The following is a 26,600-nucleotide window of genomic DNA, read 5'->3' on the forward strand; positions in this document are numbered from 1 at the left end:
AGTCAACTTACCTTCTCTCTGCCCCATTAATGGCCTTGCCAACTCACCGGGCCACCAAGCTAGGAAGCTTAGCACCACTGCACACCTTTCTTCTACCATAAAGGTCTTCAGCCTTGAGAAGAGCCAATCCACATTCAAGACAAACCATCTTACCTGTTTTGGACCTGACACTTCACCATCCCACTCTTTCTCTTCAACAAACCGGAACTGTGAGAATGAGTCCCCTAGGGATAGAAAAAATAATAATATTTTATGCTGAAGCCAAAGGAAAACACTCTGTTCTCTAAATTTCCCCTTTGGAATAAAAGTGCCATTTCTGAAGAGCTAACTGTCCTGAATTCAGGGATGGCATTCAACAGAGGTTCCTGGCTTCCCCTGCCGTACACAGCAATCTGGGCATGATGGGCACCTGAAAATACTGTTGGAACCTGAATTCACAGTTTCACACCATTCTCAGTAAGCCACCATCTACGTGCTTCTGGGGAGAGAACTAAACCAGCCTGCAGACATGGCCATCGACTCATATTTAGCACATTTTCATCTCATCTGCTTAATGTATGCAAGGAAACGGATATTTATGATTTGGGGAGTGGGCACAGCTTAAAAGGCAGAAGAGAACTGAAGGAAAGCAGTTCTAGGCTGACCCACAATATGACAGACTGAAACTATCTCTCTCTTTTAAAAGATTTATTTCTTCATGAGAGACACACACAGAGAGGCAGAGACACAGGCAGAGGGAGAAGCAGGCTCCCTGTGGGTAACTCGATGTGGGACCAATCCTGGGACTCTAGGATCATGCCCTGAGCTGAAGGCAGATGCTCAACCCCTGAGCCACCCAGGGGCCCCTTAAACTATCTCTTTGAGGTGAGATTATCAACCTTATCTATCACCCCAAAAGTCACCTGGTTAGAATGTCAAGTGAAAAATAAAACTCCAAGAATGGGCATGAGATTAGTTCATGTGAATTGTGGTGCACTCAGCTCTTGGAATAAAGGAAAACCAAAAAACAAGATCAGCATAAACAAAGCATGAAGGATGATTCTGGATAGTAAGCTTTGACACAGACTTATTTTGTAAATGCATACTTATTTGGTTATTTGTCTGAAGAACACCTAAATTTATAAATGAAGGATTATTTCTCATTTCTCTGCCTAGCTTCAGGATCACCAAAATGTGGTCCCAATAACCCATTTACTTCCTACTTCTTCAGACTTTCTGCTTGAGTCAGCCTATCACATTCCAGAAATACTTCCTATTCCATCCTAGCCTCTTTCTGTTTTAATCCTTCCCTTTTGACCGGAAGACCCACACACAGCTACCCATTCATATTGTATTTAGACTCCAAGATTCAGGTTCAGGGCCACTTCCTCCTTTGTGATACCTCTCAGGTGGTTTAACCATAGAATCCATTCTTCTAAATTAAAAGAGGGAAAAAGAAGTGAAGAATTCACAATTAAAGAGACAAAGATAAAATAAGAATCTGTACCACCCCCTTGTTTCCAAAACACAGGGATCACAATATGAACATTTAACAAGATCAAATTCAAGGCAAAAAGAACCAGAACACTATCAGCAGAAGAGGTAAAGTTAATACTTAGTCATTGGCGAATAAATTTGATCCCTCAAAAATTATGACATAAAGGATCTGAATAATATAATTAACAAGGTCTTATGTGTGACTACAGATATATAAGTATAAACATGTGTGTATTTATTGTGATTATATCTGTGTATTTTCTTTATAAATATCTGTGCAACATTAGTTTTTAAAAAGAGCTAAAAAAAAAAAAACTATAAAAGGCCACAAAAAAACTCAGTAAATCCTAAAATGTAGCAGTCATACAAACCATATTTGCTGGTGATAAACATTCATAGCACATAAAAGCAAAGGATTAATTGCTCTTACATACAAAGAGCTTCTACAAATCAACAATGAAAATAAAACCACCAATAAAAGGAGGAAAAGGAGTGAAAATAAGAAATACCATCCTCATATGTATATACATATGAAATAAATAATATATGAGTAAATTAAAAATCAATCTGGTAGATTTTTAAAACTTGGCCAAATACCTGAATGCCTTATTCAGTGTTATTTTTGGCATTCCTGAATTTTTTTTAAGTAGGCTCCATGCCCAGTGTTGAGCCCAATATGGGGCTTGAACTCACAACACTGAAAACAAGACCTGAGTTGAGATCAGGAGTTGGACGTTTAACCTACTGAGCCACCTAAGCACCCCTATGGCATTCCTGAACTTATACATTATAAAGGATGCTATGACTGCAGAGATTACTATAATATATAATCAGCACATGATAACAGTAACACAAACAAGGCATGCTACATGTACTTATGTTTAATATTTGAATATTCACTTTCAAATACAGATTAGATTCCAACAATGGCTAAATAGCTTGTTGCAAACCAATCCTCTTGCTGAGAACAACTTATGAACACTAGGCAAGAAGAGCTACCAAAGGAGAACATGAGTGAGAACAGTCCCAGAAAGAAGCTAAGGAGGTAATAAATCTAACATTTAGATTTGCTTTTCTCTTTGAAACACTTGTTCCTTCCCAAAGGTAGCATCAAGAAACTGAAGATCTGAGCATACAGTAACCACCTACAAGGCTGTGAAGATACCGAGAGCTTTCGCTAGCTTTATGGCTAGGGTGGACAAAAGTCACTGTTCAGGGCCCATGGATGAGGACGAGTTTTGGAAAGTCCAGGCTCTCAGACGGGATCCCTCATGACTACATCTTAGAGGTGGGGACAAGGAACAAGCCAGTCCTCACACTGAGGCAGAGCTATAAGTCCCAACCTCTGATTCTGTCTACGAGAAGCCAAAGTAAATCCTTTTTGGAGGAAAATAACATTATTTATAGCCTAAAGTTATCTCTACTATTTTTTATAACCGGTGTCCAAAATTCATTAAAAATCATCAGGCTTGGTGGGGATCCCTGGGTGGCGCAGAGGTTTGGCGCCTGCCTTTGGCCCAGGGCGCGATCCTGGGGACCCGGGATCGAGTCCCACATCGGGCTCCCGGTGCATGGAGCCTGCTTCTCCCTCTGCCTGTGTCTCTGCCTCTCTCTCTCTCTCTCTCTCTCTCTCTCTCTCTCTCGCTGTGACTATCATAAATAAATAAATAAATAAATAAATAAATAAATAAATAAATAAATAAATAAAAATTTAAAAAAAATTATTTAAAAAAAAATCATCAGGCTTGGGCAGTCCGGGTGGGTTAGTGGTTTAGCGCCGCCTTCAGCCCAGGGTGTGATTCTGGAGACCCGGGATTGAGTCTCACGTCAGGCTCCCTGCATGGAGCCTGCTTCTCCCTCTGCCTGTGTCTCTGCTTCTCTTTCTGTGTCTCTCATGAATAAATTAAATCTTTAAAAAAAAATCATCAGGCTTATCAGGAGAAGAGACCAAAGTAACAGAAAACTATGAGAGAGGGGAGCTGGGGGAAAGCCTAGAAAAAGACCCACAGAGGTTAAGATTTTAGAGTTACCAGATATGGCTTTTGTAATTGAGCAATGTAAAAATTTCAATAATAGGAAAATCTCTAAAATCACAATGACATCCACAAAGTCATCTTTGATTCAGACAAAATACACACATAAAACATACAAAGCAGAAAACGGTTGCAAAAAAATGGTATACCAAAAACATGCTTTGCTTAAAATTGAACATCAAAGCACATTTTTAAAATTCTAATAAATAAATCATATAGAAGCCAACTTTGAAAAATAAGCTTGTTAACATTTTAGACTATTAAAGAATGCCAACATCTCTAATCCTGTCACTGAAGATGAAGAGCATTCACACTTGTCCAAATGATGAAGCCTAGCATCAAGAGTGCTTCTGGAAAACATGTTACCAAAGTTCTTCTTTCCAAAATAACACGCACAATAACAACGGTGCTCCTCCTCTGTCCTGTGCATCACACGCTTGAACACCCAGACCTCCTTTCAATACAACAGCACAGTCCATTAGCAATGCATTCAACCCTGCTCCTGCTTTATTCTCTTGCTGAAAGAGTTCCTCGTTTCTCACAGTAGCATGGTGCATCCACAAGAAGTACAGAATGGAAACCAGAGACCTGTGACAGCTAACTGGCTGACAATGGACCAAACATGGTGAAGGATTTCTTAGGGGTCACAAGCTTTTAAAGATTGGGTCACATTCACCTGCTGTGTTCAGAAAGTAATTATGGCACAGTGGATAGAACAGAACTAGAAAGTATACAAGGAGTACTGTACTCTCTTCCTTCTTCTTCTTCTTCTGCCAAAGACTAATTTCATGAGTTACAAGAGGTTGTGGAACTGCCTTGTATATTTACACAATATCTGCCAACAAGACGGAGGAAGAGCCAGTTCCTGTTACACGGGCTGTGTGGAAAACAGCAGCCACCAAAATCCCGTAATATTCTACTTTGCAGGGCAGTCCCGGTGGCGCAGCGGTTTAGCGCCGCCTGCAGCCCGGGGTGTGATCCTGGAGACCTGGGATTGAGTCCCACATCGGGCTTCCTGCATGGAACCTGCTTCTCCCTCTGCCTCTCTCTTGCGCTCTCTCTGAATGAATAAGTAAATAAATCTAAAAAAAAAATTTAAAAAAAATTCTACTTTGCAGATAAGAATACCAAAGTAGCAGGCCTGCTAAATCCAATGACTGCTATTAAGAATGTAATTATTCACTGGAATTTGCTAAATAAGGGGAGAGGGGCAAATTTAAACAAAACTGCTATATTTTGAGAGTTCACGTTTTTCTTACATATAAAGTCTCATATCATTCTATTCCAGAAACAATGCTGAAGTTGGTGTGCGTGAATGATGAAAGTCATGATACAAGTGATACTGAAACATTGTTACATCTTAAAAGTCGACATTATTGCCACAATTTTAGAGTCAAAATTAAAGATAGAATTTTTTTCAATCCTCTAATTGTGTGAAGCAGCAAAAACATTAAAAGTTAGATATATGTGTTGGCAGCAATCTTAAGAATGCTTCTGAAAATATTTAGAAAGGATGTTTCAAGCAGTGCACAATGCTTCAATTTCTTGGATTCCGTTAGTGAAATTCATGATCATCACACAAATCTCCAAGGCCAGTGGTTAATGAGGAGAGAAGTCTTCACCTAGTCTATAACCTAGTTATTATTGGAAAGGACAAGGTAAATTGCCAAGGGACAACATTACTATCAGCAGTACTGTACTCTGTGTAGTATAATATAGCAACTGCAGGATCAATCTAACAGCAGTCAGTGGGGTAAAAGGAGAATCTATATATTGTCAAAATTAAATCTACTACAGATTTTTATTAAAAAATTTCAAGTTTTGTTGAAATTTCACAGTTTTTTGGTATTCCAGACATCCATTCTATGAACTGATACTTAGCTTTAGTTTCAAGCTACATATGACTTAAGAGATGACCATTTGGCCAAAATGTGTATTTGGCATGCCTCCAATATTCAATTAGTGACATTCTAGAAGGAATTTTAAAAGTAAGGCAGCTTATGTAAATACAGCATGGTGACTGTAGTAAATAATACTGTATTGCATAATTGAAAGTTGCTAAGCGTAGCTCTTCTATCATAACAGATGTTAAGTATACGTGTGGTGATCATTTTACAATATATACAAATATTGGATCATTATGTCATAAACCTGAAACTAATATAGTGTTATATGTCAATTATACCTCAATTAAAAAAAATAAGGTAGCTTTATTATCTATACTGACATGGAAAAGATTATCTCAACCGTTACGTGTTGAAAAAATCAAGTTTTAGTGCAGTGTAAATAAGATATATATATGTGTATATGTGCATACACATATATACACTTACTATATACACATATATGTGTGTATATATCACACATATACTGTATATATAGTATAGTATACTTTATAGTATATATATAGCATATATATATAGCATTGTATATATAGTATAGTATATAGTATGTATACTATATACACACACATATATGTGTGTATATATCACAAGGATACTAATATATGCAAAGATATAAACTGAGACAATTATATATCTATTTTAAGAATGATCCTTTCTCAGAGGGTGGGATTGAAGGAGACTTCCTTTCTGCATAATATATTTTCTAGTTGAGTTTTCCTTTATAAACAAGTGCATATTACTTTTGGAGCCTAGCCAGAAAGAAGTAAGGAAAGCTAGGAAAAAAGCTGAAATTTCCTGAAGGCAAGGACCTTCTCATAGTGCATTTAAGGCAAAACATGCACAGATCTCATAGGCTGGAACCATAGATATCATTCATTCTAACCCTCACTTGATAGAACAGTAGAGAACCTCAGGTCTAGAGAGGCTCAGTGACCTGACCAAGGCCACGTGGCCAGTTAATGGCTAGACACCAAGACCTCTTGACACCTACCATTTATTATTATACCTATAACTAATAAAGTTATTTCCACTAGGCTTCTTGGCTATCTAGTTCCCTTGAACAAAATATTTATGACATCTGATATACTAATATTTGGCACACTGACATATTTGAAAATAGGGAAACCCAAACTCAAAAATAAAGAATTCTTCATTTTAGGAATTAATTCAGGGGTTCCTTTAAATAACTACAATATGGCTTCTAAAAATAAAACTATGTTTTGTAGAACTCTAAGTACTCTGTTAATGATGGTGTTGGAGAAATAAAGGTGATATATCAAGTCCATCACTGTATTTAAATACCCAGGATTCTCACTCTGCCTAACTTCTCAAATTAGTGTAATGCAGGTCTTAGAATCAATGATGAAGTGGACACTACACTTGTTAGAATTCTACAGCACCAATATGCTTTCAAAAAACTTACCATCTAGTCCTTGATAACAAAGCTTTGAATTATCAGCTTACCCTTTCAGCCCACCAGCAGAAAAAAAAGAAAGTACTTAATAAAATCATAAAGCTCTCCAATGGAAGTTTCAGGTGGAATTACAAGGAACAACCGTTATGTGGGCAAAGAGAATCTGCTAAGACTTCCAGTTTCGACAACACACATCAGGTGTACATAAAGAGCGAGTGTGAAAGATAGAAGATGTGCCCAAGCCTAATAACACCCCTTGTAGTAATTCTGTAGTGGCAATTCCCTTAACTGACATCTGTCCTAGGTATCCGGAGTTTTTTCTCATAAAATTGGCCCAGACATCTGTGGTGCATCCTTTCAGAAACCAACTCTAGAAAGCAAGAGGAATGAATCGCTGGTTCTGGATGAATACTTCATGTTGAGCTCCATTTTCCTGGCTCTCCTTTATTTGCCCCACAGCCTTTACAATATGCCCTCAAACCAGGATACATGTCTCTGCAAACCACAGATGAACTTCACAGGCTGACAAGTTCACAAATCTTCACAGAAAGAGAATATGTCTCAATAGTCACCATGATGGCTACTATAAAAAATGAAATGTACCTTTTTTCTCTCTGAGTTTCTCTATCCTCATCTATGAGAGAGGACATATTTGGAAGTTAAGGTGGATCCTAGGTCCACAGAGTGACTCAGCTCAAACCAAAGATGACCTATATAGTTCAGCTCTATATAGGACATAAAAAAATCTTTGCTACCCAATTTCTAGCTCCCATGGATGAACATTTCTACATGTAGACATCAAGCACTTCGACATTTACCCTAAGACAAAGCAACAGCTAACACTTTGTCTTTGTCAGGAAGATTATCCAAGCCACTAAAGTGATTAATAAAAAATTAGGTTGAGCCAAAAGAATGAGAAGAAAAATCTCTCCTGCTCAACAGTGACCTATAATTAGCTTTCTCACCAGATGTGGGGCCCCAAAAGCCCCTGAGCATCAAATATCCACATTGAGCACTACATAATAAGATGTGCCTATCTCTCCAATGCCCCTAATAAGTGGCTTCCCCATCTGCATGGGTTATGTTGAAGGAAAAGCCAAATACACTCGAGTATCATAAGAGGGTTCTAAGCTTTATGAGAGAAGGATGATGCTGACATTCTGGAATTTAGAATATAGCTGTCCCACCCCACCCCACCCCCAAAAAATAGGTGAGTATTCTGTGTTAACCCTGTACTATTGTGGACAATCTAGTAAAACTTCTCAGGTCAATTATTTTCTGAATCAAGGCCAACAGCAAATCCTGGCACAGAATTCCAAGATGAGAGTAAATGATTACATGTGGCAGAATAAAGAAGAGAAGGACCAATCCTCAAATGGTCAATGGAATCATGAGATGTTAGAACTGACCTGTAGTAAAATAGCGTATCCATTACGATTCGGTCTGGCTGTAACAAAGACCTGAGAATTTATGTCTTAAGCAATATCAGAAGTTATATTTTGTCAACTAAATGAAGTCGAGACTTAGACAATCAAAGGCTGGTATGGTGGCCCAGGCTCCTTCCAGGTCATTGCTCTGCAATTCCTATCAAGGCCCTTCTTGTCATGCTCCAAGATGATGACCAGAGCTCCTGCGATCCCATCAAAATTCCAGACAGCAAAATGGAAGAAGACTTGAAGGGGCAAAAAGCATGCATCATCTGTCTGGTATGTTTTCCCAGAAACTACCACAGGACTTTCCATTTATTTCTCTTTGGGTCATAAGAGTATCTTATTATCAAGCTACAAGGAATGCAGGATAATTAATTTCTTCCCAGGTGGCCATGTGTCCAGTTAAGAATCGGGGGTTTGGGGATCCCTGGGTGGCGCAGCGGTTTGGCGCCTGCCTTTGGCCCAGGGCACGATCCTGGAGACCCGGGATCGAATCCCACATCAGGCTCCCGATGTATGGAGCCTGCTTCTCCCTCTCCGCCTGTGTCTCTGCCCCTCTCTCTCTCTCTCTCTGTGACGATCATAAATAAATTAAAAAAAAAAAAAAAGAATCGGGGGTTTGAAAGGAAATAGAATAAATGAATGGGGTGGGGAAGCAAGTATTGATGCTTGAATAACATGGTTTTGAACTGCGCAGATTCACTCATATGCAAATTTTTTTGATAAATACAACACCATAAACGTATTTTCTCTTATGATTTTCTTAACATTTTTTTCTCTAGTTTACTGTATAGTAAGTAATGTATATCATACATTTAACATACTAAATATGTATTAATCAATAGTTAATGTCATCAGTAAGGTTTCCAGTCAACAGTAGCCTATTAGTAGTTAAATTTGGGAGGAAATCAAAAGTTACACAGGAATCTTCAACTGCATGGGGGGCTGGCACCCCTAACCCTGTGTTGTCCCAAAAGTCAACTATACTCTCTCTGAGAAATTACCAGAAGGTCCTACTCAAGGGTAGTTAGTAAGGGCAAGTTTCTAATGTAGTGTTTGTGCTCACTTTAATGTGAGTTGTCTTCAATCGTTTTTAATGAAATACATGTACCTCCAAACTTCTCAAATTATAGTTAAAATTAACTTTAGAAAAAAAAAAAAGAAAATACATGCCTTTCAACTTTTTTCTCCTGTTCTGAGAGGAGGTAATGTTAGATAAATTTCTAGTTTCCAGCATAATGCAAGAACTTTTCACCAAAATAAATACAAGACATACATATTGTTTACTACCTTTCTCAGGGAAAATGGGAATATGTGAAGTTAAACAACAATAACTTTAGGAGTAACCATTAATTTAGTAATTTTTTCATTGTTTCATATATTTTTCAGCCCAATTATGTGCCAAACACTATTGGGTGCTAATAATATAAATAGATAAGACACACTCGCTGCTGTCCTTGCTCTTGAATTCTGAGCTAAACAAATCAAGAAGGGGCTACAAGATAGAGAAAAACATAAAATTTAAAGTAAATGTTTTTTTTTTAAGATTTTATTTATTTATTCATGAAAGACACAGAGAGAGGCAGAGACATAGGCAGAGAGAAGCAGGCTCCATGCAGGGAGCCCCATGTGGGACTCGATCCTGGGTCTCCAAGATCATGCCCTGGGCCAAAGGCAGGCGCCAAACAGCTGAGCCACCCACGTGTCCCATAAAGGAAATTTAAATTCCTTCCCCAAATCTTTAGAAGAGTTTGCACTCTCCCTTTCTTGTTTTACACATATAAACACATAATGTTATGCTCATGGTGTTGATTTACTTTAAAAAGATTCAGTACTTATCTGTACTTTATTTACAGCCTGACACCCAAAAGTTGGTGCAAACCATCACACAAAGTTTCCAGGTCAATTACCTGAAGTAGACTGTCCTCTAAGACATCAACAATCTTACAATGACACACAATTCACTTCCAGAGGGAACAGATGAGGAAGGAAAGCTAGACCAATGCCAAACTATCATTATCTACAAAAATAGCCTCACATCTGTAGAATGATGCTCAGATTCAACACACACACACACACGCACACATACACCCCAGTATAGCAATACAGAAAAATGCACAATCCCACTAGGACAGTGATACTTTCCCTTCCAAAGATCACTTTGAAACTTGGTGATGTAGTCTCACAACAGAGTCAAACTTTGCCTAATTTCATGGTCTGTCTTCCACTGTTCTTTATTATTTCATTTTCTTGTCTACACTAAGTACTTTTTTGAACGTCAATCTACTCTAATTATTACTTATGTCTCTCAAACAGTATGTTCTACCTTAATCTGCCCAATTTTTCTTTTTGCAATTAAAAGTTCTCCACAAGGTTAATGTTAAATAACTAAGTCTCCAAACACTGTAATCCCCTGATGAAACAGATGGTTCAAAGCATACCTTCCAGAGGATACTGTGGGGGTTGCTGGGGAAAATGTCTGAACAACTTTCTATCAAGAATACAAAATTGCTTTCACATTTTTTTTTTACCTGCTGAATGTATGCCAGAGTCTCATAAATTAAGAAGTCTTACCTGTTGCTTTATCTTTGACTTGTCTCATTACCTTACTATACTCTGTTCATTGAAACCATTTCTCTGATACTAATTGGGGTCTTTTATAAAATCCAGACTCACACCTTTAACCGCTGACAGCAATTTTTCCAGCTTCTACTCTCGTTTGTAAGATTCTATATGGCCTCTTTTTAAAATCACATAAGGATTTTCCTAATAGAATTCATTTCTCATAAACACAATAGTCTCTATAAAAATCTCCAACTGAGCAGCTCTTAATAACCACTAATAATACCTAGGCTAAAGAGAAGAAATCTTGAGCCAACTACTTTGAGGTCAACTCAGAACCTGTGAAAGTTAGTTTTAGCTTCTCCTTCCTCTTGGTTTTCTTTTTTAAATTTTCTTAATTCTGGTTTTGAGGAATCCCTGGACTGAGTTTGGTAGGGCAGCATGAGAAGCAACACGAGCAGAAGCCTCCAGATAGAAGGAAGTTTGGCCATTCAAGGAGCAGAAGGAATGCCAGTATGGTTGACGTGTAGTGAACAGTAAAGAGGGAAGATGTGACCAAAGAAAAGTTGGGTCACATTCTTCACGTGACAACATTTTCAACCAGTTTCACTTCTCAACACTGTATTCCACAATAATAACCAGGCTTAGCAAAACTCAGTCCTACTCATCTGTTAAACACATTTTGCATGAGTATACAAACACGTACTAACTCTCAGGTGACGGATATCCTTAACTTTTTACAGATTAAATGAGACAACACAAAACAGTAAAACAAAAATTTTTTAATAGCAGGGCCAAATTGTCACCTTCAAAACACAGAATGGAAGATACAAAAGTTCTCTTTGTTTGCATAGGGTAACAGCTCATTTTAATTAACACTGCCATGACTATATGCCATCTCTCTAAGCCACGCTTGAGGACCTAGAACCCAAACATGAAATTAAGGAATTTGGGAAGCCATCTTGACTGGTAATAAGCTCAGGAGAAAATTTTGTAGGAACTCTATGAAATGGATGGGCATGGACAAATCTCCATTCCTACAAACGTGCCACTTCTAATTAAGACCAGGAGTTGCTAATCTGAAGAGTGACAGAACTCCAAATAGTCAGTGATAGGAGAAGAAATATGGTGAAACAGAATAAAACTGAGGAGAAGTACACACGTCACCTAATAACATGGTAGATCCCTGTCACCTGTTCCAGGTTAGCAGGGAGGAGGTGCTCAGCCCTTGGCTCCCTGTTCTGACTCAGTTGCCCATAGATTCTGACCCTGGCATCTGGCATTGGCTACTGAACCCTGTCTCCTAGACTTTGGCTATTTAAGACCACAGTTATTTTGAACAGAAGCTTTCTGGAAGCAGTCCCTAAATATGAACCTTGGCCTAGGTTTTGATCACATTTATTCCCAACATTCCCAGGCCAGCCATTTTATTTTGGTATCCATTTCACAGTTATTTTTTCACATAGATGTTAGCATTTATTTTATTTTTTTAAAGATTTACTTGAGAGAGAGAGAAAGAGAGAGAATGTACATGAGCAGGGGAGAGGGGCAGAAAGAAACGGAGAGAATCTCAAGCAGACTCCACACCGAACACAGAGTCCAATTGCAGGGCTTGATCCCAGGACCCTGAGAGACGCCTAACTGACTTAGGGACCCAGGTGCCCCCGTTAGTATTTATTTTGAAGATAGTTTAGGAGTATTCAACACTTAAATGCAGCATAGTGAAGCAGAAATATGCAAACAGCATGTTCAGAAGGCTTAGTATTTGCTATTACTGAACACATTTTGATGGGCACTTTTTGGATCCTAGAATTATTTATATAAATGATACATAGGCTTTTATTGGAAAGTCACAAGTTGCCTTGTATTTGGTAGATCTGTTTAAGGCTGTCAGTAGTGAGGATGTTGATTCTCATTATTTACAGCTGTCTTACAGTATACTTGGCTTTCTTAAAGTTTCCATTCTACAACTAGAAGACAGAGTGCTGAGTTAAAAAAAAAATATCTGGGGGCGCCTGGGTGTCTCAGTTGGTTAAACGTCTGCCTTTGGCTCAGGTCACTATCCAGGGGTCCTGGGATCGAGTCCCAAGTCAGGCTCCCTGCTCAGTGGGGAGTCTACTCCCTCTCCCTCTATCTCTGCTCCCCACTGGTCCCCTGCTGTTGCCCTTTCTCTCACACTCTCTCAAATAAATAAAATCTTTTTTAAAAATCTGATATACAAAAACTTCAAAATTTTAAGACAAAATAACTTAATAAATTGAATAACTTATGGATAATACCAAAGGATTCATGAGTTCAAATACAGGTATTCCTCACTTTCCAAAGTTCATACTATGCCACTTCACATTTTCAAAAGACCTAGGCTAGTATGGTAACAGTTTTTTTTTCCCCCTGCAAAGGCAAAAATCCCCTTCTGATTTCTTTCAGTTAGTAAAAACAGGTACTAATATAGGTCATTCGGAAAAGTGAAATGGCAAAAAAAAAAAAAAAGAAGAAGAAGAAGAAGAAAAGAAAGAAAGGAAGGAAGGAAGGAAGGAAGGAAGGAAGGAAGGAAGGAAGGAAGAAAGAAAGAAAGAAAGAAAGAAAGAAAGAAAGAAAGAAAGAAAGAAAGAAAGAAAGAAAGAAAAAAGAAAGAAAGAAAGAAAGAAAGAAAGAAAGAAAGAAAGAAAGAAAGAAAGAAAGAAAGAAAGAAGAAGAAAGAAAAGTGAAATGGCATAAAGCAAAACTTTAAGCACTTCAAGCCATTTTGGCTTATGAGAGCTTTCATTGGAACACTACATTTTCGGATAGCAGGGGAAACCTGTACTGGAATCCTTTGACATACTTAAAATGTGATTGAATTTCCAAAAGCTTTACTTAAGACTTTTCAGAATCCATTGTTAAATGGTAGGAACATCAATCAATTATCTATAAAGAAACACCTGTTGTTTGGATGCTAACTCTCAAATATTTTCAGTTTGATGATAATTTGTGTTGTATAGTCCAAACAGTTTGCTTTTCATGTGTATTATCAAAGGTAGCAACAGTTTTTCAATGTTTCAAAGCTCAAAGTAGAATTTGTATAAGTGAACTATCAGAGGATTATCTCTAAATCACTGGTATCTCTCTCATGTTTTAGAAGGAGAATAAGTGTAATAAACATTGAGTTTGTTTTTGCTTTCTTAAAGGAAGAATTAATCATCTTCTACATCTTCTTACTACAACTGTATGAGAAACTTTGGCTAAGCAGAGTAACAGTGGAATCTGCTTACCAAATTCCATTTGACAAGTTTTAGCAATCATTTTGACATAATTAATCAGCTTTGCTCCATTTCATGTTTACTGTGTTTCCAGGAGATGCCATCGGGCAGAATTCAAGAAGTTAAGGGCATAAGTTATTTTAAGCACTCATCTGGAGCTTTCCTGGTATTAGCCAGACAACATGCCTTGTTTTTTTTGTATTTACCTCTGAAGTATAAGGTCTCTTGTTAACAATAACAACGACATTACCAAATGTCAAATGGCAGTACTTAAATAATAAATTAATACTATCGGGGATCCCTGGGTGGCTCAGCGGTTTGGCGCCTGCCTTTGGCCCAGGGCACGATCCTGGAGTCCAGGGATCGAGTCCCACATCGGGCTCCCGGCATGGAGCCTGCTTCTTCCTCCTCCTGTGTCTCTACCTTTCTCTCTCTCTCTCTGTGTCTATCATACATAAATAAATAAATAAATCTTTAAAAAAATAAATTAATACTACCAAATATGCAGATATTTAAATACCTCCATAAAATGGTTGGGTTTCTCTAGTGGCATGGGGTGAGAAAGCAGCAAGGAGATTGGTTTTATAGTTGGTGTATTCAAATCATGATCCAAATAAATTCCCCACAATGTCTCTTAAATATCTTTGGCATTTATAATTTATTTGTTGAGGAAACCAGATCATTTGACCTGTCAGGGTTTTGGGGTTTTTGTTTGTTTTGTTTTGTTTTTGTTTTACTTCTTGGAGTTTACTGATTTGTACACTCATGTTATCTAATCTATTCTTTTATTCCTTATATTTCCTATAACTGGTAGTTAGAACTAGAGGCTTAATCAGATTGAAATTCAGGTTTTTGGAAGGATGCTTTTAACATCAGAAAAATAATTACAATTTATCTTTTTAATTTAAGATTTTATTTATTTATTTGAGAGAGAGCAGAATGATGGGGGAGAGGGGGCAGAGGGAGAAGCAGAATCCCCACCAAGCAGGGGGCCTGATGTGGGGGTTGATTCCAGGACTCAGGATCATGCCAAAGGCAGATGCTTAACTGACTGAGCCACCCAGATGCCCCAGGAAATTAATTGAAATTTAAAAGGACAGAATCCAATTTTGGATAAAGGTATAATGTCAGCTTTTCAGGTTAGCTGAACAGAAGGAAGTATCCCAGACCTCTTTTTGCCTGAAATTTTTAGGAAATTAGATTCTAAAATTGCTCATCAATAACATCACTTAGTAGTAAAATTAAACAAGTCATAGCAGAGGAAAGTTTTTAAAAAGTTATTGATAATGGACAACTGTATTGTCGTCAATGACATCATATAAAATCCAAGATGTTAATCAGCAAATTTTATTCAGATGAGAACAGGTTAGACCATAATCAACCAAGGAAATGCTCGTATACTTGTATACAGTTTTTTTTATTTGGTTTTTTTTTTTTTTTTACAGATTTTATTAATTTGAGAGAGAGAGAACGTGAGCACAAGCAGAGGGAGGGGCAGGAGAGGGAGAACCAGACTCCCTGCTGAACAGGGAGCCTGATGCAGGACTCTGATCCCAGGACCTCAGGATCATCATCTGAGCCAAAGGCAGACACTGAACCAACTGAGCCACCCAGCTGCCCCTACTTGTATCCAGTTTTGAACCCATTTTGTTTTCTGAGGAAAAAAGGTAGTAGCAAGTAAAAGAATAGAGTCACTCTCCCTACCACTTTGCCATCTCTGTGATTCTGAGATGGAATACAAAGAGAAGCAGATCATGCCCAAGATTAACCCAGAACTCTGTTCTAGGAAAATTCAAAAAGTAGTGCAAAATTAGAGATTTCTGAAGGGAGAATTATAACACTCTGGGCTGGTTGCTTTGCAGGGCTTTATGGAATGACTCTCGTCCCTGCAGAGTTCACACACTGAAGGAAAAGAAAGGGTTCATTCATGCATCTACCACAGTGGATCTCCCACCCCAATACATACACCACCCCAAAGTCTATAGGTTTGGTCCTTTCATTAATTTTCTTTGCTGATTATGGCAAATGGACAGGCTTCTTTTGTCTCATTAGTGCAGGGCTTCCAACACTAAGGGAAGGGAATCTAACCCCTTTCTGCTGCCCCACAGGCCTATCAATGTCCAATGAACTATACTTATGTTCTCAAGTTAAATTTTAGTAAATGATACATATTAGACTATGTATATATCTGTAACTATCATTGTGAGAATATAATATTGCTAAAATGGTCTTTATGTCAGAATTGTAATTGAATTGTAAAGCCCTATTTTGTTATAAAATAAAATTTCAATTTGTATCACCCCTTTTCAGAGATGTTAAGATTTTCTCTTTTCTAGTGGTGAATGAGAAAAAAAAAAATAGCTATTTGAAATGTCAGTGTTTCCAAGCTATACTTAAAGCTGCTCAGATGTAATAAATGCTGGCACTGTTTTCCTTTGGTTTCTTTTGGGAGAGGTCCATCCTGCCGCCAAATGAGAAGTAGATTTTTTTTTAAACAGTTATATGTGACATTTAAAAGCTGATAATCCTATTTATAGATGGTAGTTTTTCAAGGTCTCTAGAGAAATCTTGGATTATATAGTTTACATATTTTTTGAAACTTTAAAATTTTTTTCATAATTTGTTTAATACATGATTAACATTTCCCATTCCGTGGTTTGGTTGCTGGGCCTGTGACCTCCTAATGGCATTACAGACCATAAAAGACTGGCTTCACAGTGCAACACACTTCAGCAATGAATGAATAATCATAAACTACATCAAATTATATACTAGCCACCTACATAAAGAAAAAAAAATCACACTGGAATGGACACCAGAATAAAATGGCAGAGATCAGCATCGTGCAGAGAGTCATTAATGTAAAGGGAGAGATCTTACATTTAGACTTCCTAAAGTTCTCAGAGCAGCTCCACTAATCAAGGACTATGAACCACAATGTGTGTGTGTGGCATGAAAGGCCAGAGGACTTTAAACAAGTAAGATCCAAGATGACTTCTTGGCTCTGACCCAAAGCCCAGAGCTCACTCTCTACTGGTCCTGCCACCCAGTGCCCAGGTGGGACTCCACAGAGGTCAGAGTAGACGGACAGCCTGGGAAAGGGCTGTCATCAATACTGCTAGACCAAGTGACTGGTTATATTTAAAAAAAAAAAAAATTGGGATCCCTGGGTGGCGCAGTGGTTTGGCGCCCGCCTTTGGCCCAGGGCGCGATCCTGGAGACCCGGGATCGAATCCCACATTGGGCTCCCGGTGCATGGAGCCTGCTTCTCCCTCTGCCTGTGTCTCTGCCTCTCTCTCTCTCTCTCTGTGACTACCATAAATAAATAAAAGTTAAAAAAAATTATAAAAAATAAAAAAATAAAAAAATAAATTTATCTGGGTCAAGAATGTTAGATTCAATGATCATATAACCCTGGTGACAAAGGCTGCCAACCCTGGTGACAAAGTGTATACAGGTAACTAGACATCATGGCTATAAAAGGAAACTCATCAACCATACTTTTGAGACTTCAAGATACATTTCTTATTTTATAAAGTTCTAATGAAACAGCAAAGGATTACCTGACAGATTTCAAGGACACTATTCTGTGTCAGTGAATACTCAATGGCACTTTCAAAGGTGAACAATGGTTTTTCTCAAATATGATTGAGGGTGCCAGGGAAAAATTCAGATGAGCCTGAAGGATGCCATGTCAGATCCTCAGACCTAACTTTCAGAGACAGAGAGAGACAGAGAGAGAGAGAGAGAGAGGGAGGAAAGAAGTGGCCACTGCAACAAAACTGGGGGTTTTAATTCAGGAGATTTATTTTGGTAAATCAAAGTATTTCACACTGTGCTTGTATAGCCTGATTAAATGATCAGGCTTTGATGTCAGACTGAGTTTGAATCCTGGTCCCACTATTTAGTGGCTGTTGGTCTTTAAGAAAGTGGCTTGAACTCTCTAGGCCTCCACTTCCTTTCTGTCAAAAGGGGAGAATAAGAGTTACTGGCTTCTCAGGGTTATGAGGGGTAAACAAGCTGTGCACATGAATTGCTTTAACATAGCCACTGGCAAGTAGCAAATGCTTAGTGATATTTATTGTAAATCTAATCACCGAACGGTAAGTAGAAACTATGATGCTACTCCATCCTAAGATGTTCTGTGCCCCCAAAAGACAAGTCATGCCAAGGCTCTCCCAAAAATGTCACTTAATTCATCTAGAACTCAAACTAAGCTCCTGTACCAATTTTGGAAAAATATCATAGCAAAGAAAAAAAAAAAAAAACTTGTGCCATAGGACCACAAGAGTTAAATGAAACTGAAAGGGTGACTGCTAAATAATTGTGATTGTTTGAAAGCTCACATTTGCTTTCTACTGTAATACATTTTTACTGTGATCTTGAATGACTGAACAAAAAGCTTAAGGTTAGAAATCCTACCTGATTAATTAATTGCTTTTAAAAACCAATCATCTATTGCCAATCATCAAGTGTTGAGCCTAAATTAGAGGGACTATGAAAAGAACTGACATTATTCTAAATGCCTTCAAAGTACAGAGTTTGATATTAAACAAAAACAACCTCATTATAAATTGTTCTTTTACCGTGATAAAAACAAATACTAAATATTAAATTTATTTATTAAAAATAATTCTATACCACATATCCCTACATAATTTATCATCATCACAAAAAATTATTTGGATTAAGAAGGAAAATACTAATTTCAAAATTCACCCATCAATGTATCAGATTGGTTCCAATGACCAAATCAACCTCATGGTCACCTTGTTCATCTGCATAAGTCACTAATATTAATATAACCAAATATGCTTCACAATTGTGTTTTTTTTTTTTTAATGGTGCCTAATCATTTGGCTCAGATTTGCAGGAGGGAAAATCCACATAGTATAAGGTAACTAAATCTGAATCTAGTTTCCTTCTTACTTAGATAATAATTGAATTGATACATAAGAAAACTAAAATATGGGCACCTAGGTGGTTCAGTGGTTGAGCGACTGCCTTCGGCTCAGGGTGTGATCCCAGGGTCTGGGATGGAGTCCCACATGGGGCTCCCTGCAGGGAGCCTACTTCTCCCTGTGCCTGTGTCTCTACCTCTCCCTCTGTGTGTCCCTCCTGAATAAATAAATAAAATCTTTTTTTTTAATAAGAAAACTAAAATATCTTCTGAAATAACATCTAATCCTCCTTTAATAGGAAAGCATTTTTTAATTATCTCTGTTCATTTCCAAGCTACCACTTTCTAAGTAATAATATCAAGAAATTTAAATCAGCTAAGGGAATCTACCTGAAAAACTATAGAAATTCAGTAGAAGATTGATTACAAGATAAATGGGAGAAAAGATTAATAACGTTTCCCACATACTATCAATAAACAACTAGCTAATGGTGGGGCAAAAGTAAAAGAACACCTACAAATGTCAAGACCTATATGAAGAAAATTCTAAAGCTGTAAAGAAGGATTCTTGTTTATCCATTTAACAAAAACATACTAAGAACCAGACTGTATTAAGTGTCTAAAGTATAATAGAGGATAGTGGTGCCCTCGAGTTCACAGTTACATAAATAAGCAATTATAGAACATACAATGATGGACATAATGTCTTAAGGGAACATAGTGTATATGTGTTTGAGGGGTCGGGGATTATTAATTTAGGCTGGACACTGTCAGGTGAAGGTTCCTAGACAAGGTGATGCCTCACCGGAAAGATGACAAAGAGCTGGCCAGGCAAAAAGCCAGGAGATTGTAATTCAAGGCAGAGCCAAAATCAAAAAGTGAGAAAATGCTGGTATTATGGGTACCTGCATGCAGTTTCATGTTACTAGAGCACAGAATTTGAGGGTGGAGTCATGAAAGAAAGAAAAGGTATAAATGGAAAAATAACAGTCCTGGATGAAATCTTACAACTATAGAGATGTCAATTCTCTTTTAAATATTTATATTCAAAGCAATTCTAATCAAAATCCCAATTGTGGGTAAAGGGAGAATTTGTTAACTATTCTCTTATTTCATCTGCAAGAATAAATGCTTAAGAACAAGACTTTGCTGAAATTTTTTAAATAGCAAGAAAGAATGAATCTCACGAACCAAATCAAAATACTAGACTCTGAGGTTACAGTCATTAAATAGTACGGTCCTGACAGAGGAATAGGAAGATAGAGTACAACGATTTGTTGTTCTCATCATAAATGTCAGCTCCATTGCATACAAAGTTATATTAATGGAAATGTACACTGGAAAAGTCTTTTTAAAAAAAATAGGGCAGTACCTATCAAAACTGACTAAAATAAATCAATGAATGTATGCGAGCATTATTTATAAAAATGAAAAACCAGAATCATCCTAAATATCCATTAGAATAGCTGAATAACTCACAGCATATTCCTAACATAGCACCGCACAGCCATTAAAAAGAATGAGACAGGCCTGCATAACTAACACAGAAGAACGTTTGTGATGCATTGATGAGCCAAAAGAGCAAGCTAGGCAACACCGTTGCGCCAGGGGTCCCCAAGACAACTTTCAGATTCAGTAATTTGCAAGAAGGACCTCATAGGACCTAACATATTGTGGCCATGATTTATTACAGCAAAAGAGCATGAATCAAAATGACTAGGGAAAAGGTAGCAGCAAGTCCAGAAGTACAAGTTCCCCAAGGGTCCTCTCCCAATGGAGTGCCACAAGATATGCTTAATTCCTCCAGCAATGAGATTTGACAATGCATGTAAAATATTGCCTACCACGGAAGGTTCATTACAGACTGGGAACCAGGGGATCCCTGGGTGGCTCAGTGGTTTGGTGCCTGCCTTGGCCCAGGGCGCGATCCTGGAGTCCCGGGATAGAGTCCCAGGTTGGGCTCCCGGCATGGAGCCTGCTTCTCCCTCTGCCTGTGTCTCTGCCTCTCTCTCTCTCTCTGTCTATCATAAATAAATAAATAAATCTTTAAAAAAAAAAAAGAAAAAAGACTGGGAACCAGAGTTCTTACCAGGGACTGATCACATAAGCACTCTACCTAGCCTGTTCCAAAATACCAGATACACAAAAGCAGGGCAGGTGTCCAACATAAACTATATTGTCCATAAAACAATCTAGATATGGTGAGTCACTCCAACCAGCTCTGGGAATGATGAGAATCCTCCCAAGAATCCTCTGAGTTCCCAGACACCAGCCAAGAACCAACCTTGCAAGCAGGCCTTTCTTTGGATAAACAGTCTCAAGCCTGCTGTGACCATGAAGGGTAAAAACAAGCCATATAATGGGAAGATCTATTTAAAGTTGGGACAACTAGGTTCTAGCTTCATCTTAGATAACTCCAATTTCTCAGCTGTCAAACTCATTCTTTCTCTCATACACTGGCTCAACATTCATTGATCACCTCATAGAATCCCAGATGTGAGTTATACAGTGGTGAATAAAGCAAAATCCCTGCTCTCTTGGAGCTTGCATTTTATACACACAAGATAAATACGTAATGTGTCACGTGGCGGTAAGTGCTGTGAAGAACAAAGCATGATGAGAAGAGCTGGGTCTGGGAAGGAAGGGGAGGCATGATTGGCATTTATTATAGAGTGGTCAGGGAGGCCTCTCTGATGGGTGACATTCTGCAGGGGTCAGAAAGGAGCAAAGGAGGGACCTTGCAGATTCCCAGAGGAAAAGCATCCCAAAAGGAGGAGAAAACATACGAAGGCCATGAGAGGACACTTCTTCACACACCTGAACAACAGCAGAGTAGCTAAAACCATGGAGATTTACCTTTTTTCACAGGATTGTTTGAGGACCTAAAAACAATGTGTAAATGTACTTTAAAAGCCACTCTGGCATTTTTATTAAATACCATCTCAGAGAATTTATTATCTATAGAAAATACTTTTGGAGTTCTTTTTTCCTATTCTGGTAACTCAAGTAAGATGTAATTTTTTTTTTTTTTTTTTTTGATTTATTGAGAGAAAGAGAGCATGGTGGGGGAGGGGCAGAGGGAGAGAAAAACGCAAGCAGGCTCCACACTGAGCCTGGAGCCAGACACAGGGCTCGATCCCTTGACCATGGCCCTGAGATCATCACCTGAGCCAAAACCAACAGTAAGACACTCAACTGCCTGTGCCACCCAGGCACCCCAAGACACACTCTTACAGATATTCAAGAGATCCTTTTATATGTACTTGAAAATACACCTTTCGGTGAATAATTAGTGACTGTTTTATATTTCAAACATTTTCCAGATTTCTAAATAAAAATATCAAGAGTATATTTTATGAACAAAACTATAAAAATGGGCATCTTTTGACTGTTGCCCTACAAAGACTTCAGATAATATGTAAGCTCCCACTATCCAAATAATGATAGCCTTTTAATCTAAGTATAATGAAACCATTTGTAACTAATACCAAGATCATTTCTGTTAGTATCCAGATTCCTGACTTGTATAGCCCTCTCCATTTTTAGCTTATGAAGTCTGTTTTGTTGTTTTTATACACATTGTGATATGAGCTGAAAGCTCTAAAATAGTATTAGGCTCACTAAGAAGGTCATGTTGTCCCTCAGATTTGCTCTGTCACATACCAATCAATGTAAATGTTAAATCATCTGTCTCTACCTGTTCCTCATACCCAAAGGGTATGAATGAATTTCTGCATGGAAAAAAAAAATCAGCATCCAGCATGTTTTCTGATCCCATTACATTTTCTTGACTTTTATTTTCAAAAAACACTAAAGTATTATTCTACAGAGCTATGATTTAAATGGACAAATGATATGCAGAGTAATTTGAATTTTACAAGTTTTCTATTTTGCTTTCCTGTCAAAGTTAAAGCAAATATGTGCACACTGTGGTTTTAATCTTTGGGTCATGTCCTTTGAGGCTGACAAAGCAGCTATGGTTCCTTTTCTCCCCACACTCGTGTATAGAGAATCTGGCATACGATTTGGCCAGGGGTGGCGGGGTGGGGGGGAGGGCTGGTCACAAAGCCTGGTTTTGAAAGTGGTGCACAAATGTGTTCTCCTCATAGTGTGGTGGCATGGCAATGTGGCTACTGACTCAGTGTTTGACGCAGAAAACCACTCTGCCACAGGTATCAGCCCAAGTTCCCTTCGCGGTGCGCCACACTGATCCCACTCTGGTGCTGGTAAGGCATCACTGACAGCACCTAGGTTCTTGTTCCTTGATACTGCAAGTTTTTCCTACTTCTTGAGAGGGGAAGAAAGGGGGGAATAGAAATTATTTGTTCAGCAGTTTTCCTGAGGCACACAGTAATCTGACCTTTGTGGGGGATCCATGCCACCTTGCTCCACAGAAAGCCAAAATCATTTCTGAATTTCACAGACAACTTCACTAAAGTGATTATCTCAAGTGTACATGTCGGAGCCAGTTCTTTTCACCATCACATATCTTCTGGGACGAGCGCAGTGTCTGGCACACAGTAGGCAGGAAATTTGTGTTTGCTGTATGGATAATGCGTAAGTCTATGCATTCAAGAATGAATAAGCAAATGAGCAAATACATAAATCAGAGAATAAACCAGAAAACAAATGTAAGTGGTCCAGAGGGGGTAGAAGATAGATAAAAGCATTAAACGTGTTATTTTCATGAAGCTTGCCAAGAACATAGGGCAGAAACAAAATTCAGAATGGCATGTGCCCTCAGAACTTCATAGTCAATCACAGACCTTAACTAAGAACAGGTTAGGAGAAGACACAGAGACCACAAATTGGAATTTCTCTTACACTGCCCTCAAAACTGGAGAAAAATGAAAAGAAACTTTCTCAAACAGATCTCAAAATGGAGAGATCTCAAAATGACAATATTCTAACAATTAGCACCATCCAAGGCAAGTACATGGTGCAAGTTTATGAGCTGATGAGCTACAAACATGATTACTGAAAGGGAAAAAACTCCAACAGCAACTACTTTTTGACAAGAGCACCAAGAACACACAATGGAGAAAGGATAGTCCCTTCGGAAAAGGATGTTGAGAAAATTGGGCAACCAGGTGCAAAAAAAAAAAAAAGGAAGGAAGGAAAAGAGAAACTGGAAGCTTAACTTACACCACTCACAAAAATTAACTTGAAAATGAGTCAAAGACTTAAATGTAAGACCAGAAACCATACAACTGCTAGAAGAAAACAAAGGAGAGGGGACACCTCGGTGGCTCAGAGGTTGAGCATCTATCTGCCTTGGGCTCAGGTTGTGATCCCAGGGTCCTGGGATCAAATCCCACATCAAGCTCCCCACAGGGAGTCTGCTTCCCCCTCTGCCTAGGTCTCTGTCTCTCACATGAATAAATAAATAAAATCTTTAAAAAAAATAAAAAAGAAAAGAAGGGGTTAATATCTAAAACTTATTTTTTAAAAACCCATACAACTCAATAGCTAAAAAGTAAATAATTCCATTTAAAATGCACAAAGAACACGCGCATACGCATCTTTCCAAAGAACATAGGCAAATAGCCGTCAGGCATACAAAAATGTTCAACATAGCTCATCATCAGGGAATGCAAATCAAAATCACTGTGAGATAGCACCTCACACCCATCAGCATGACTACTAGCACAAGAGATAACAGTGATGGTGAGAAAGTAAAGAGAAGGCTTATCCACTGTTGGTAAGAGTATAAAGTGGTTGGGCCCACTATGGAAAACAGTATGGTGGTTCCTCAGAAAATTAAAAATAGAACTACCATTTGATCTAGCAATCCCATCCCTAGATATGTAGCCAAATGAAATGAAATCAGGATTTTTTTTTTTAAAATCAGGATTTTTAAAGACACATCTGCATACCCACGTGCACTACATACAGCTTTATTCACAAGTCAAGATCCAGAAACAACCAGAAGGTCCTTAAATGGATGAATGTATAAGGATGTGGTATGCGATGGAATAGTGAGCCATACAAAAGAAGGAAATCCTGCTATTTGCAACCATATGGATGAACCGGGAAGGGCATTATGCTAAGTGAAATAAGCCAGACAGAGAAATACAAATACTTTGCAATCTCATTTACATGTAGAGTTTAAAACAGCAACCTCACAGAAGCAGAAAGTAGAATGGGTTCAGGGTCTGGGGAAAGGGAGAAATGAGGAGATGAAGGTTAAAAGATACAAACTCTCAATATACAAATGTACAGCACACAGCTATAGTGAACAACACGGCACTGTACCTAGAAGGCAGGCATTATGTGAGGTGAGGGGAATTGGCACTGTCATGTGGTTGTTCCCTGGAGATACTAGAGTTCATCTCAGTTTCCAGACATGGGCACTTAGCTCCTCATTGTGCTCATTGAACAATGCTCAGAACACGGGAAATGAGTGCATATTTAGATAAAACAAAATATTCCCACAGACTACCAATAAGATAAAACTTTGAGGCCATTAGAAAAAACTGTAAGACAATTGTGAGAAGTTGAGCTTTGGCTAAATATTTCATATCAAGAAATTACTGTTACTACTTTTTTTTAGGTGTGATAATGGTGTTGTGTTTATTTTCCTTTAATGGGGGAGGCTTGCGTTCTGAATATGGTTCCCCACCTCCAACACCCATATGTTGAAACCCTACCTTCCTTCCACAAGACTATATTTGGAAAGAGGACCCTTTAGGGAGATAATTATGATTAAATGAGGTCATAAGGGTGGGGTCCTAATAAGACTGGTGAGCCTATGAGAAGAGGAGGGGACGGCCGCCCTGGCTGGCCCAGTCTGCGGAGCAGGTGACTCCTGATCGCACCCCATGGTGGGGGCAGAGGAAGAGGAAGAGACACCAGGGGAGCAAGAAAGGAAAGGCTGGGTGAGGACACAGTGAGAAGGCCAGCAGCTACCTGCAAGTCCCAAAGATCTCACCAGAAACCAACCTTACCAGCATCTTGACCTTGGACTTTGAGCCTCCAGAACTATGAGAAAATAAATTTTTTTGTATACTTGAAAGTTTCCAGGAACAGATCTAAAGTGTTCTCACAACAAACCAATCATCCCACAATGCATAGGCGTATCAAATCCTTGCATTGTATACTTTAAATTTTTTTTTTTTTTTATGATAGTCACAGAGAGAGAGAGAGGCAGAGTCATAGGCAGAGGGAGAAGCAGGCTCCATGCACCGGGAGCCCAACGTGGGATTCGATCCTGGGTCTCCAGGATCGCGCCCTGGGCCAAAGGCAGGCGCCAAACCGCTGCGCCACCCAGGGATCCCGCATTGTATACTTTAAATCTATACATTGGTCAATTATTTCTCCATCACCTTGGAAAAAATAATACAAAATGAAAAGGGAAGGAGTCCTAAAAGGTTTACTAGAAAACAGAGCTTTAAAATACTTGTCTTGTTATGAGTAAGCAAGTTTTAGAAATCAAGCCCTGGGGGAAATTTAATATACTGGGAGAGATTCATACAAGGTAGCCTTGCCTGTATTAGAAAGCAGTATTTCCCTGAAAATTTTCTGCGTTTTAACTATTTTTTTTCAACACATAAGGACTTAATAGAAACTCTTTAGAAACTTACTTCTGTTCTTTTGTTGCTTTATCTTTCCTGAATAAAAACTGTGGTCATTACTACCAGGA

General features: G+C 38.4%; 1 protein-coding gene across 1 annotated transcript in view; it reads right to left on the reverse strand.

Moving 5' to 3' along the window:
* AVEN (apoptosis and caspase activation inhibitor) overlaps nt 1-26,600 on the reverse strand; it is a 168,897-nt gene that overhangs the window by 6,933 nt on the left and 135,364 nt on the right. The window contains exon 3 of the mRNA XM_041743633.1: nt 154-224. Within this exon, the coding sequence (XP_041599567.1) occupies nt 154-224 (71 nt within the window). The remainder of the gene's footprint in view (nt 1-153; nt 225-26,600) is intronic.

Source organism: Vulpes lagopus, chromosome 2 (genome assembly GCF_018345385.1).
Source record: "Vulpes lagopus strain Blue_001 chromosome 2, ASM1834538v1, whole genome shotgun sequence".
Taxonomy (NCBI): Eukaryota; Metazoa; Chordata; class Mammalia; order Carnivora; family Canidae; genus Vulpes; species Vulpes lagopus.